The sequence below is a fragment of the Xenopus laevis genome, chromosome 2L, assembly GCF_017654675.1.
Source record: "Xenopus laevis strain J_2021 chromosome 2L, Xenopus_laevis_v10.1, whole genome shotgun sequence".
In the NCBI taxonomy this organism is placed as follows: Eukaryota; Metazoa; Chordata; class Amphibia; order Anura; family Pipidae; genus Xenopus; species Xenopus laevis.
In genome coordinates this window covers 139,037,343-139,052,081 of record NC_054373.1, presented here as the reverse complement: position 1 = coordinate 139,052,081, position 14,739 = coordinate 139,037,343, and the positions used below count along the sequence as shown (strand labels likewise).

The window sequence follows — 14,739 nt, the reverse complement described above, 5'->3', positions numbered from 1 at the left end:
CTTGAAGGAAATATTTCACAAAAAAACTCCTTGTCACCTTGATTTTTAATAAATGGGATATCCACCTTTAAGAAATATAAAGCAAAATGGCAGCAAGCACGTGTCACTCAGATTCAGCGTTAGGGCAGGATAAACACAGCAATTTATCCGGTCCCCACAAAGGCTAGTGTGAGAGAGTCAAAGTAATGTAAGTTACAGTAGGTCATGCTTTGTCTAGATGTGAATAGGTACATTATTAAAATTGTACAAGAAAGGTTTAACACTCACACCATCCTCGTCCTCAATAATATCTTTGCCGATTGATGCCAGAGTGGTCCACTTGCAGTTGTTTGTTGCTCTAACTGCACATCTTTTATGGGCTTTGAATTTGCAGACTTGAGGGAAACAGAATATTTTATGTTAGACAATTGTCATTTTAACTGCCAAAATAGGCAACTGCAAGTAAATCCTAATTCTCAATAATTGATAGAGGGCCCAAACAACCATCCATTGGTGACATGATCACCATCTTGTAGATTTTCCGACAATTCTATGCAAAATCTATTATATATAAAATAATCATTTTGGCCCTGCAGACATAACAATTTGATTATTCTAGCTCATATGTTTTGCAACATGTGATCACCTCTTCCCATCTTTTACAGATATTGTCAGATGCCTCTGTTGTCCGGCTGCAGTACAACAAGGACATTTTCTCAAGGAAAATAATAAAAGATACAAATAATATCACATGTTGTGACTTCCACTTGCTTATATATATACTTGGGTGTATATATATATATATATATATATATATATATATATATATATATATATATATCTATCTATATATTTACTTGAGTAAAAGAAACATACATTTTACACTTAGAGATTTAAGATTTGCCATAGACAAGGTATATTGCTCGACGGCTAATGTGTCACCTTTGCAAGCAGCCATTGCCTAAGTAATGTACCCAAGGATATGTAGGAGATAAAATGTTGTGCAGGCTTTGAGGCTATTTTCATAAAAACCACAAACTTTGAAATGATTGGAGCTGAAATCTGCGCAAATGTCTACAAAAATAAGGGGATTTTGTTACTCAGTATTAAATCATTTTCTCAGATTTCTGTAGGGGCAGTCACAAAATATGGAGCACTCACCTCCCAGAAAAAATACTGTTGTTGTGTCAGATTTCTGTAGGGGGGCACAGGCATGATGGGGTTAATCCCAACTCTCTCTTTTAGCGGCAGGGCACTAAAAATACAAATCCCTTCCCCTATAGCCTTACCTCCTTTAATTGGTAACAAAACTCAGGACAGAGACAATGACTTAATATAGACAATGATTTAAGATAGAACTGGACACCATGGCCTAGCATAAGTTCCACAAAAGTTTCCCACCAGGAATCCTAGATAAGCATGTAACAATGAGTAAAAAAATTCCATTTCTCCATCTTTCATCGATGTACAGTCACTATGGGGACGTTCTAAAGCCACCTCACAATGGGAGGGAGAAGGGACTGGATCAGCACTTTCTGCAAAATCTAGTATCATGTTACACTGGGACATCAACTCTATATAACTGGGTGAATGTGCTGCTGCCTTACACAAGTGCCCCACTAACACACAGTTTCTAGCACCCACCGGCCCTAGCAAGCTGCGACAACACTTTTAGAGAAGGAGACCTTCCCTGAACACCCCCACAATAGCAGAATGTATCCATCTAGTGATAGAAACCTTAGCTGCACCAAGAGTACAGAATAACCAGTGAGTCCAGAATGACTCTGTGTGCCTTAGGTCTGCCCCATCTTCATAATTGCTTGAAAATCTCTAAATGAAAAAAGCCCATTCCCCTGGATCCAGCTGTCTGCTGCAGCCTTTTTGTTCATTCCTGCAATGTATGCCTCAGAAATTGTGATAATCGCCTAGTGAAAAATCTGGCCCAACTCTTTCATGACTGCTGTGGTATCCTCCCTGATGATTGGTGTATGCACTGTGGTGCTGTCAGACTAAATTGTGACAGTGTATTCCTGCAGTAAAAGGGACAAGCAAGACAGTGCTTGGAATCGGGTAAAATTACTTTTCAGTGTTCAGAATCATGCCAAGAAACTCCATCTGCTGACTACAAATCAGAATGGACTTTTCAAGGACCAGAATCCATTGTAGTAGATGCAACGCAGACATCACTGGTTTCCACTACATTTCTTCTTGGTTCTTAGATGTACCATTTATCACTAGATTGTATGGTAGTACTATGGTGTCTTTAATGCACAGATATGCGGTCACTACTGACATTACCTTTGTGAACACATGTGGAGCAGTTGTAAAACCAAAAGACAGCAGTGCCACAAACTGAAAGTGACTGATAATTGAACAGAGAATATGGTGATGCCTGGACCAGATTCGAATGTGGATCACTACAGTCGTAACATATTCTCTTGATTCAAGAGCCTGAATGGCTGACTGCATGGTCTCAATCATGACACTTTTTTTTTATATTAATGAACGGGTTTAAATAAAAACTGCAAAAATGTTTTGTATTGGAACAATGATCTGGAACAAACACACTTTCTACCATCTGGTGAAATGCTGCCATTGTGTCACCTCCCTGGCAACTTGTGACATAAAAAACCAGTGTGGAGAAGTGTTGAACAATTCTATTAGTTGCAAACTCATCTCAGAGCCCAGGGGTCTCCCATATAGCTGCAAATGCTCTTCAAGGGAAAGGACTTTGTGGGGCAAACAGCACTTTTGGAAGTTTTTCTTGAAAAGGCAGCTTGGACGAGGCTACAGAGTTGGTTAATGAATGAAAGGAACAAAAAGTATAAAAACTGAAGGACAGTCCCCTTCAAGCCTGATCCAGGCACTTTGGTTTGTATGGGGGAGTAGTCAGCAAAGGGAAGAGAGACCAAAATCTACATCCATAGGGTACATCTGGTAGCAAATGAAAAAGATAAAGACCTCACCGCTAATCTAAAAAAAAAATATATATATTTAATTGTAAAATGTAAAAACAAAATCCTATTAACATGAATTTAGGGATTTATGTTTAGTCACTATCAATTACAAGGTACAGGTACTCATTTTTTTACAGTAAAAAATGTAATCAATTGAAAATGAAGAATTGTTTGTTGTAAATACGACTCTATTGGTAATGGCACTGTTGCATTTGTATTGCTTTCTGATTGGGTTTATAGATTACAGACACCATACCTGTAAGATACTTAATGAATACAAAAATTGGAATGAATACATTAATTTTTAGAAGACAACTGCTTTTCAGATTATTGAAGGTTGTTCTAAGAATGGGCAACATTTCTATTTAATGCAGTATGACCAAGTGTAGTTAATTGGTATGTTTGAACATTTATTGTACATTTAAGGTAAACTGTGCCACAGACCAATATTGTTGTTAAGATGCAAGCAAGTTATAGATTATACTACAATCTAACTCACAAAATGTGTGATGGACCAGTCACTGATCAATTTACAACTGAAAACTGTTAGGGATATACAGATATAGGATTTATTATGTATAATGTTTGGGACCGTGGACTTTCTGGATAAGGAATCTTTCAGTACTTTAGATACCATACCTTAAATTTGCTATAAATAATTTTAACATGAAACAAATCCAATAGGATTGTTTTTTCATCCAATATGGATTCATGCAGTTTAGTTACCATCAAGTACAAGTTACTGTTTAATTATTAAAGAGAAATAGCAAATCATTTTTAAAAAATATGGTTTGCTTAAAATGGACTCTATGGAAGATAGCCTTCTATAATTCAGAGCTTTCTGGATAACGGGTTTCCAGATAAGGGGGCAAATTCACTAACCTCTGAAAATTCGCCAGCCATGGCTTCGCTCACAGCGCAACACTTCAACAGGGTAGATTCGCCAGAACAATGCCAATTCACTAAAATTTGAAGTTGCGTCCAGGACGCCGAATGCTGGCGAAGTTATACTAGCGTTACTGCGCCAACTGAACCGAAGTTGCGCTAGCATTGCCTAATTTGCATACAGCGGGAAGTTAAAGTTGAATGGATGTATATGTTGCAGCCATTACACTACACAAGCCCGGGAAACCTTAATAAAATAAAATTGTTATATTGCCCTACACATGAGCCCAGTGTATAGTTTATGTGCCACATGTTAGGAAATGTAGGGGGGAAGCCAGTTACCCCAAACAAATTTTACGCTCTTTTTCAGCCTATCACCCTGAAAAAAGGAAAAGACGCTTGCATTTTTTTTTTCAACAATTTTTTTAGGAAGCCCTATCAACTCTATTGCACTTTGCCTGGTCTGAGGTGGCGAAGGCAAGTCTGGCGCAAGAGGTAACATTCAGTAAAATCCGAATCTTAGTGAATTTGTGCAGTTACGTCCATTCGCAGAGCGTAAACTCGCCAGGCATTAGGGAGCGAAGTACCGAAAGAGTCTATCTTCTTCGCTAGCGAAGTAAAGCCATCGACCGAATTTTCGCCTGCGTTAGTCACTTCGCCCTTTAGTAAATTTGCCCCAAGGAATTCCACACCTGTACAACATTTGGGTACTACTTTGTTTCACACAAACATAAATTACAGCTTTAAGAATACAAAAATTAAACACATACCTTCACAAGACAGGCCATGGGAGGTGACCCCAGAAAGGCTTTCTCTGCACACATTACAGAAGGTAGGTCGGGCGTGGGAGCAAGCATACCAGTTATGCATCCCTGAGAAGTGTTCCACATTAAATTGTGCGGTCTAACAAGGGAAAGGTTGAGACAAAATGTGGCAGTCCTGCTTACACTAAAATTGCATACAACTTATTAACCACACTAAAACATGAAGGCTAGGCATAATATATCTTATAAAGACCGACTTAAAATGAGAGAATTGGACAATATCAATGCTGAATACAACTAAAATTACAAATGAATAAAAATAAATTAAGTAAAAAAAAGTTTTACGATGGAAATCTGACTACCGTTTTACATAGGGGTGTGTGGGCTGCAATGGAGATTAATACAATCTGTAAAAATTATTATAACTTTACAAAGCTTAAGGTGTGGAGTAAACATATATTTTATGTGTACGATATTAAAAATATCTGAACTACATTGCAGTAATAAAACGCATCACAGTCTCAATTGCCGTTTATATGTTCCGGCATTATTCCAGCACATTTCTAAATATAGAACTAACGACCTGTACATACATTAATGCACATTATCATATAGGAAACGCACTAAACCCACAGTAACTGCAAGGCATCCGTTTCCCATGCATTGCTAAAGCTTACATTTAGAAGCAGAGACAAATAGATCTGCAATGTTTCTACCCAAGACTAAAGAATAAGGGGAGAAAAGTGGAAGACCATGAAAACTGAAGATTCCCTAAAATTTGTGAGGGACAACAATGCTACTCCTCAAGTGCTTGTAATGAACTGGAAATATTGCTTAGTACAATCTTGCTTGTTTTTATCCATATAATGAGTTATTCAGAGAAGTATTTGCCTACCTCATAATGCTCTCTTGACTGGACAGACTTTAGTGAACTGATCCAATCCTCCATTTCTTTTCTGTTTTCAGCACACAGTATAAGCCTTCTGAAAGGAGTGATTATCTGAGGGAAGAAAAGAAAAACCCCTGTGATGCTTAGGAGGGAGCAAACAGAGTGGCACTAAGAGGGAGTAAAGGCGACATGGATATCCAGGGAGTGTTCTCCATTCACACTGATGAGATGCTCTCTAATGCTGCGTAATCGTTTAAGCTCTGCAGACTGACTTGATGGAAAAAAAATATGAGAGGGGGGGGGGGGGAGAGAAAAAGTACACTTTCATCTCCCATCTCACTTTCTCTACCCAGCAGATGTTTTCTGCATAAAGTGGAAAACCGTTCCATATTCTTTAACCCAGTTTCCACACAATCTGGCCATTTCAGGGACATCTGCAGTCAATGTCTACGAACAGAGAATGACATCCAGCCAAAACCTCATATGGAGTGTGCTATACAACTTCATGAAGAAATATCAACTCTCTAACCTACCAATTAACAATTACAATAGATGCCCTATAGCGTCTTCATTTATTAATGTCTCAGTATATCACATCTATCATACTTAAAAATCATTTCAAAACCACACCAAATGGCAGTGTTATCCCTCTGTCCACACAAAACTTGTCAGCCACTCCCTCCTGACGCATTTCGCACCATTACGTGCTTCATTAGAGGAGGTAAAGTCAACTCACATACATTTGTCAGAAGTCACCCTATTTTGCACCCTACTTACCCAGTCACTCACATTAAGGGGGTTACTTATCAAAGGTAGAATGCTAGAGGTTTTAACTCACACCTTTAATGGTATCTTATTTAAAAGAAATTTGATTCAGCGAGTTCGAGTTGCGAAATCCATAAACTCAAATTGATGGAGTTTTCCGCAGGAAAAAACTCAAAATCGATCAAATCATTCGGGCAAAACCCTCCGAATAAACCTTGAACATCATGAAGGCTATTAACATCTTTACATGGTTCAAGGGACCTCTTCCGTTGACTCCTGCATGACCTCGATAGGTTTTAGATGTTGTCTTTTCGGATTCGAGCTATTTCCAGGGTCTGGGTATAATAAATCTTGAAAAAAAATTTTGAAAAAATTTAGTTTTTTTTAACCTGAAAATTTGAGTTTTGACCAAAAAATCAACTCGAAAACTTGAATTTTTGTGGAGAACACAACTCGAACCTTAATAACAACCTAACAGCCTGGTCTCCCTCTTCCTGTACTTTGAACCTGAATAAATGTTAACCTCCACTAATGAAAAGCATTAAAACACACCCTGAAATCCTGAACAACAGGCAACATTGGGCAGAACAGGGAGCACGACTAGAGGACACGTGGCCCAGACATGAAATATAAAATGTCTGGGTTGGAGTCTCTGATGTTATTAAGATGCTATTGGAACTCACAATATTGCAGTCAGTAATAAATATATTCAAGCGTAATATTGTTTTCAGTATTACCCTGGATACAGAAAATATTTACATATATATGTGTATATGTTGTGTGTGTGTGTATATATATATATATATATATATATACACATATTTATATATATATTATATATATATATATATATATATATATATATATGTTCAGTTCATATATCTTGAAAAGCAATTTATATTATAATGATGCTCCATATTTAAATATGCTAGTTATTTTTGTGATCAGTTATCTTAGAACCTCTTTGATTTTAAGGCTCGCACAATCTGGCAAAAAAAGGATAAAAGGATAAAAATAGACTCAGTATACAGTCACTGACAGAACGGCTTGCCTTATGATTATAATAACGTGTTAGCAATTGAAAAAAAATATTGAATCTAAAATTTAGAAGAAAATAAAGACTTTTTTTTAGTTACTAGCCACATTTCGAGTACAGGTATAGGATCCATTGTCCGGAAACCAGATATCCAGAAAGTTTTGAATTACAGAATGGAACCAGATATCCAGAAAGTTTTGAATTACAGAATGGCGATGCATAGACTCCATTTTAATGAATTAAAAATGTTAAAAGTTATTTCTCTGTAATAATTAACCAGTATCTTCTATTTGATCTTAACTAAGAGTCTCACTGAAGACAAAGGGTTTAATTAATGTTTAAAGGATTCTGTAGTATTTAGTATTCTGGATAAAAGGTCTCATACCAGTATATGTGCATTTACAAGCAGGCAGAGACAACTACAGGTATAGGATCTCTCCATAATTTAGATCACCATACCATAATTCTGCTTAGAATCATTTAAACATTAAATGAACCCAATTTTGGCATCAATATGGATTTATGCAGGTTAGTTAGGATCAAAGTGCAACATACTGTTTTATTATTAATAATAATTCAGAGCTTTCTGTATAGTGAGTTTCCGGATAAGAGATATTATACTGGTCTTGAAATAATGTACTTCTGACATGCTGTATATGGTTGGTATGAGTGGTACAGTCTGCAATACAGAGTTCTACTATAGAATAATTTCACTAGGGATACACCAAATCCACTATTTGGGATTCGTCCACATCTCCAAATCCTTCATGAAAGATTTGGCTGAATACCGAACTGAATCCTGATTTGCATAGTATGCAAATACATATGCAAATTAAAGGCGGCAAAGGAAAACGTCACGAGATTTCCCTTCCCACTCCTTATTTACATATGCAAATTCGGAATAGAGTCAGCCAGGCAAATGGATTTGGCCAAATCCGAATCCTGCTGGAAAAGGCAGAATCCTGGATTCGGTGCTTCCCTAAATTTAAAAGCATCTTCCAATAGATAATGCAGGGTTGCCAAAGACAATTTTTGCAACAATGCAGAAAAGGGTAGGAAGCAGGCAGTTTTAAAGGTGGTTAAAAAATTAACAGGTAATATAACAATTTACCAAATATCAAAATACAAAACAAAGGTACATTAGATATTGAAATGACAAAACAAAGTAAGTCAGAAGGGAGATATTTCTTTTGAGGTTAGCTTTTGCTCTATACATGGCGGTTACTAAATTTAAAAAAAAAAATCCATCACAATACCTTAAGTCTCCCTGTTAGTTACATGCCAAAGAGAGGATCTGCTTCCTACTTCAGGACTTTGGCCCTCACAGTTCAGTGCGTTAACAGAAAATGTGTGGGAGAGCTTTGACAGCACAAAGTTAGCTAAGCAAAAAGAACATGTTTTCCACCTTCTGTCAAATGGAAATAGCAAAGGGGTGAAACAGAAAGAATTCTTCTTCATAAGCCTCTAAATTGGTTTGCAATAATAGTGTTTGCCTGGTGGCTCCTTCCTAGAGTGACTGGCTGATACGCATCAGTAAATCTGCACTGAGAGCTCTGCTTCAATCTATGAGACAAGCATCTCTGCACAAGCACCGCTAGGGATATGAACAGGCACAAACCTCTTGGGCTTTTTCATTTAACTGACAAATATATTCAAAGGGCAGAAACAGTGGCTGCAAATGTCTGTAGGACAGGTTTCTTTGAGTGTGCCCGCCTTTACTTTTATTCCTGTTATCTATTTCCCCATCTTTCTAGCTTATCAGTTACACTGCTCTTTTCATCATTTCTCTCCATCACACGCAGTACCCGCAACAAGCAACGCCAACTGTTTTATATATATATATATATATATCTCTATCTATCTATCTATCTATCTATCTATATATATATATATATATATATATATATAATGTCCATATACGTGAACGCACTCTTACCGGATTTAATTGAAGTGGGTGCGTCGGTCAAAAGCTTAATGATACATCATGATAAATGGACCCGCACTCCAAAGTTTTTCGTAAAAATCGTGATATATTTTATTCACAAATGCATATCCAACGTTTCGGTCCCCATTGGGACCTTTCTCGGGTCCCAATGGGGACCGAAACATTGGATATGCATTTGTGAATAAATATACCACGATTTTCACGAAAAACTTTGGAGTGCGGGTCCATTTATCATGACATATATATATATATATATATATATATATATATATATATATATAATATATATATATATATATATATATATATATATATATATATATATATATGCCAAAAATGTCCATTTTAATTTATTGTATAATCCTGTATTCAAATAACACCAGATTTTAATGTATTGCTGAAAATGTGTAACCATCAACTGCATCAGAAACCAATTAACCTAAAACCACTAGGCTATGCAATACATATAAGGGTAGGACTACACTGCCGTTTTGGGCGCGATCCGACGCACTGCGACAAAACGCATGCAAAAAAAATAAGGTAAGTGAATGCATTGTCGGATGAAGTCGCAGCGCGTCGGATCGCAACGAAAACGTCTATGTAGTCCTACCCTTAAAGTAGATGCTAAAAACAAATTCCTTGTACTCCTTGCGCCTCACCCAAACGTTCAACCCTCTACTCAACATACCTGGATAAACGAGTGGGAATCACTATTGGACTCAAGAAATACTTCCCACATTTCAGTAACAATCCAGGATCGTGGGTTGAGCTGTCAAATTCAGGACTGTACAATGAAAATCGGTACACTTGGTAGGTATGGTAAGAGTGTGTGATAGTGACATGGTCGCTGAATGTACCTTTTCCTTATATAAATCAGACTTGGTGAAGAAATGTGAATCTATCTAATGTCAAAAGGAGTAAAGTATATTATGCAAACACAGAAAAAAAATGTTCTTTTAGTTTGATCTTCTCCTTTGCTATTTCTACTTCTACTAACAATTAAAACTATAAGATTATTTAAAAATAATTTAATGCCAGGACTGTTGAGGCAGCAGGAAAGTAAAACAAAGTCTAGGAGAATCCATTTACCAAAGATAAATACTAAAAACTAAGGCACCACCCGCACAGCATTTAAGATCAGGGGCCTGATGCAGGTCTCAGTGTTCTTTTATGAGAATTTCAGCCATAAAGTATACAGAATAGTAAGAGAAAAGGAGAGAAGGAGACTTAAATTTTACTACAGGTATGGGATCTGTTACCTGGAAACTCGTTATGAATTCGGATGAATCCAAATTTTAAAAAAATTACTTCCTTTTTCTCTGTAATAATAAAACAGTACCTTGTACTTGATCCAAACTAAGATATAACTAATCCTTATTGGAAGCAAAACCAGCCTGTTGGGTTTAATTAATGTTTACATGGTTTTCTAGAAGACAATGCAGATCTAAATTACAGAAAGATCTGTTATCTGGAAAACGCCAGGTCCCGAGCATTCTGGATAACAGGTCCAATACCTGTACACTACTCAATGTCATAAGTAACCAATGTGTTCAAAATGCAATTCAACAAATGTTTTCCCTATAACTACTCTAATGAGTAAACATTACCCATGGCTTTCAACCACAAATTCACATGCTAGTGTATGACAGCATACATAAACATGTTTCTTATACTGCTAAACAATTGGTACACAAAATACGTAACTTCAAGTCACCTTTAAACTTTAGTTATATTTGGAAATGGTATATAACAACACATAAACGGTCAGAGATTTATGCAAATGGTAAATCGACATCAAACAGCCTAAGAAGCAAGAACATAGTTATTTAATGGTTTGGACTATACACCAAATACTTCATATGCCTGGCTACAAGCTTTATATCTATGTGCTGAAGATTCACATTGTGCCTAATGGACCCATCGTTACTACAGTTTTACTGCGTTTGAAAGGCAAAACAAAAGAGAACTGAATTATGGTCAAAGGAAAAATAATTATACACGACCTGTCACAAAACTGGGACATTTCAAATACATACGGACTGCGAATTTATAGGGGTTTACATGCCACAATGTATGTAAAACCTGGGTATTTTATGACTACACAAATGTACACAGCCTAACTATACATGTGTTTTCACCATCATTTCTTGTCTGGGGGAGCAGATGCATATATATTGAAGGAGATTACATCCTGGACATTTTCTCTTTAGCTTTTAAGCTTTTTTTATACGTACTTAACACATGATAAAACTATTTTAAGCAGATACATTTACAAGAAGCCTAAAGATTCAATGATCAAACGATTGAAGTCTGTGCTCTGTATATGTATTTCTATTAGACTTTAGAAAAATACATAAATCCTTTGGAATGGACACTAGTGCAAACAGCAAGAAAATAACTAAACATGCATTAGCCGAGATCATAGGGCTCAGATGCTTTTTACTCAAGGAATTATTTGGATATAAGCTTCTCTGAAAATTGCATGCATCAGGGATCTGAAACTGTACGGCCCTAGCTGTTGCTGAACTACAGCTAACTCCAATGGCCACAGAAGGGTGTTTCAGATGAACAGGGGGCAATATGGAGGTTTTTGACACCGTAAAAATGCTCCAGTAACAAAATGCTTAAAATCACTCATTCTGTCATTACCCTTACAGTTTAACATTTTGGTGAAAACCCTTGGCAAAAAATGTGATCAAGTACAGATGTATAAAGAATCAAAAATAACCAAAGCGATTATTGACCTGTCACCAGCAGAATTCTTAAATAATATCATAATTAAAACAGGTGCCCACATTTATAGGTATGGTATGATAAATACTGTACTATCCTGACAGCTTGAGCCTTAGCCTGGAAGTAGTGACTAGGGCAGCTAGCGATGTGTATATATGCACTGGCTGAAACTGTTGGCTTCCAAAAAACATTTTTTTAACCATTCTAAGCTGTTGTCTTAAAGTCTGCATTTCTTATCCAATCTGCTCTGTGTTAAAAATATCTGATCCACCATCACAACATGCATATCTGTATCACTAAATTGGCAGGGAGGGAGTTGTTTACACAATCCATCTGCTTTCCAACCCACCCTTGACTTTTGCCAACATAATTAAGTCTCAAAAGAAAACAGGATCTATATTTAAATAATGATGCTTAAGTAATGCTGTATAATATCAGAATATCGGAATAGACTACCAGTAGACTGGCAGCTTATTACCATCATTTACAATCAGCACTGTAAAACAAACATGATTTGGCTCATGACGTCAGCAAAACACCAAAGTCTTCACAAACCTGAACCAGCTATCTATCCTGAGACTCAACTGTCCCAGGAAAAATCCCAACCAGCAGATACATGAAAATGGAAGTGTCTGCTGCTTGGTCATGCAACCTCCTGGGGTTTTGAATGTAACACACGTACACACAAACATTTATCAGCACACATTTTTACCAAATTTCACTTTCTTAAGTCTTGCACACATATCCACCGAGGGAGATCCTTAAGAGTTTCAAGGTTGTGAAAATATCTAGTTTAACTATACATACATAAAATGTAGCAGACAGCACCATCCAGGAATACAATTAAAAAGCCTTTATTTGTAACTTCGTGGCTTCAAAGTCTGGACAGATGGTTTAACTAAATAGTTTAAAAAGTTACTCAGAAACAATTAGCAATTTATTTCCTTAGTTACTCCTATTAATCAAATGTTGCAGCCCCTCTCAGAAGCACCTTACCGTGAAGCTGTTGTTGACATTTTTTGTGCTTGATTCAGCTACACTGGCATCGGACAGGTCAACTTCATCGAATATTAGAGACTTAAAGAGTGAAAAAAAGAGAAAAATATATCAGTTGAATATTCAATTCTACAAATATGAACATTCTTGGTACGTGTCTTTCTAGATTGCTAACACACCCTGCTCTATCTAAACAATTCAGGTGTTTTTATTCTAGCACCCTATAAATAAAAAACTATAACCTGCAATACGTGGTAGTAATATGTATTCATTTTTAACGTCCAATGATCAGAAATGCATATTATAATTGTTTAGCCAAGCATACAGATGGATTTTTTGTTTCTTCAAGTTCCACGATGCTTCAGTTCTCACTCAGCCATTGGCAATTTAAAGAAACTGAAAAATACTGTACTAGCAAATGACAATGTTTTTAGCTTTTAAAATTAACAGTATAATCTCACAACACAGCAAGAGGTGGTATTTCTACCATTAGGAATCAGAGCTACAGCAATTAAGAAGAAAGACATTTAGTAAAGAAAAAAAGGGAAAAGGGAAATCAGTGAAGTGTAAGGGCAGTCAAGGTAGTGCTACGAGATTACAAGACATTCTAAAATGTTAAATATACCATTGGTCCATCTATAGTTGCTGTTGGAGGGTCAGCAGAGCAGGCCTTAAAATGAGGAGTGCAGCTAATCATAAGCCCCATATACTGCAAAATATAATTGGCCTTCCTCTAGCTAATTACATAAAATGTGTATAGAAACGGAGAGAAGATCATCTATTCCAGTAATTCCCAGATGTGCAATACAGGGAAAGAGGCAAAGGAAGCGTCCGTTACTTTAGAAACATGGCGGCTGCGTGAATGCAAATGAGAGCAGAACATGAGGATGGATTTTAGGCTATTGGATTCACATAGATGAGCTACAACTATAGCGATTTAGGAGATCTTCACGAGTATTTTAGAGGGAGATAGGTCATGAATTTTGCCATTCCTTCACAGAAGAGACATATCTATGCTGTAAGCAGCATACTGGAAATAGATCCCACTACAAAGCTGAAAGCAGCAAAATACTGTGCGGTGGGAAGCAGAAATGGGTACTGAAATTTTCAGCTGAACAGAAGGGTCCATTCTATCATATATCACCCAACTGTTTAAATCCTGTATTTGTCCAGTAAATTATATAATCTAAGCCAGTTGCCCCTTTCCAGTGGCTCATGAACAACATATTGCTCACCAATCTATTGGATGCGGCTCCCAATAGCCTCAAAGCAGGGGCTTTTTTTTCGAATTCCACGCTAAAGGCTTTAAGGTCTCTGGCAAACTTGCATCATGTAGCTTGGACAGGGATTGAGTGGTTTAACTTCCACACATTCAAGTTCTCAGATGCAAGCAATATAATCTCCTCCACCACTAAATATGTCTGGTTTCTCTGCACTACTTGGACCCAAAGAACAACCCCCTCACAGAAAGAGGCTTAATAACTTATTCGGATCTCAAGAAGCACAAAGCACAGTATGAAATGCACTTGGCAAAGTATGTATTTTAATGGAGTCCTAATAAATTATTAATAAAGACTTTGTAAAGGCTTGCAGTCTGATTATGAGCTGGAGTAGTGGGGAAAAACCGTATTCACTGGTGGAGGAAATAACAAAGGACAGATAGTGGGAATCAGAACAACAATTTTCGAGGATAGTTATCTGAAACATCTGAAATGACACGACAAGTACCTGTAATTTGAATCTTGCCACTATCACTAGTAAGGGTAGACTGCAATATTACAAATTTTTTA

General features: G+C 36.8%; 1 protein-coding gene across 8 annotated transcripts in view; it reads right to left on the bottom strand.

Annotated features, from left to right (window-relative positions):
* The window catches only part of LOC108707541 (diacylglycerol kinase eta), a 157,941-nt gene that overhangs the window by 49,475 nt on the left and 93,727 nt on the right, over positions 1-14,739 (bottom strand). For all 8 annotated transcript variants that reach the window (XR_005965501.1, XR_005965502.1, XM_041582467.1 and 5 more), the window contains 4 exons: positions 12,950-13,030; positions 5,481-5,585; positions 4,592-4,724; positions 268-374 (listed from right to left, as the gene is read on the bottom strand). Coding sequence is in view for 6 of the 8 variants with exons in the window: in XM_041582467.1 (XP_041438401.1) it covers positions 268-374; positions 4,592-4,724; positions 5,481-5,585; positions 12,950-13,030 (426 nt within the window). In the remaining 2 variants the exon portion in view is untranslated. The remainder of the gene's footprint in view (positions 1-267; positions 375-4,591; positions 4,725-5,480; positions 5,586-12,949; positions 13,031-14,739) is intronic.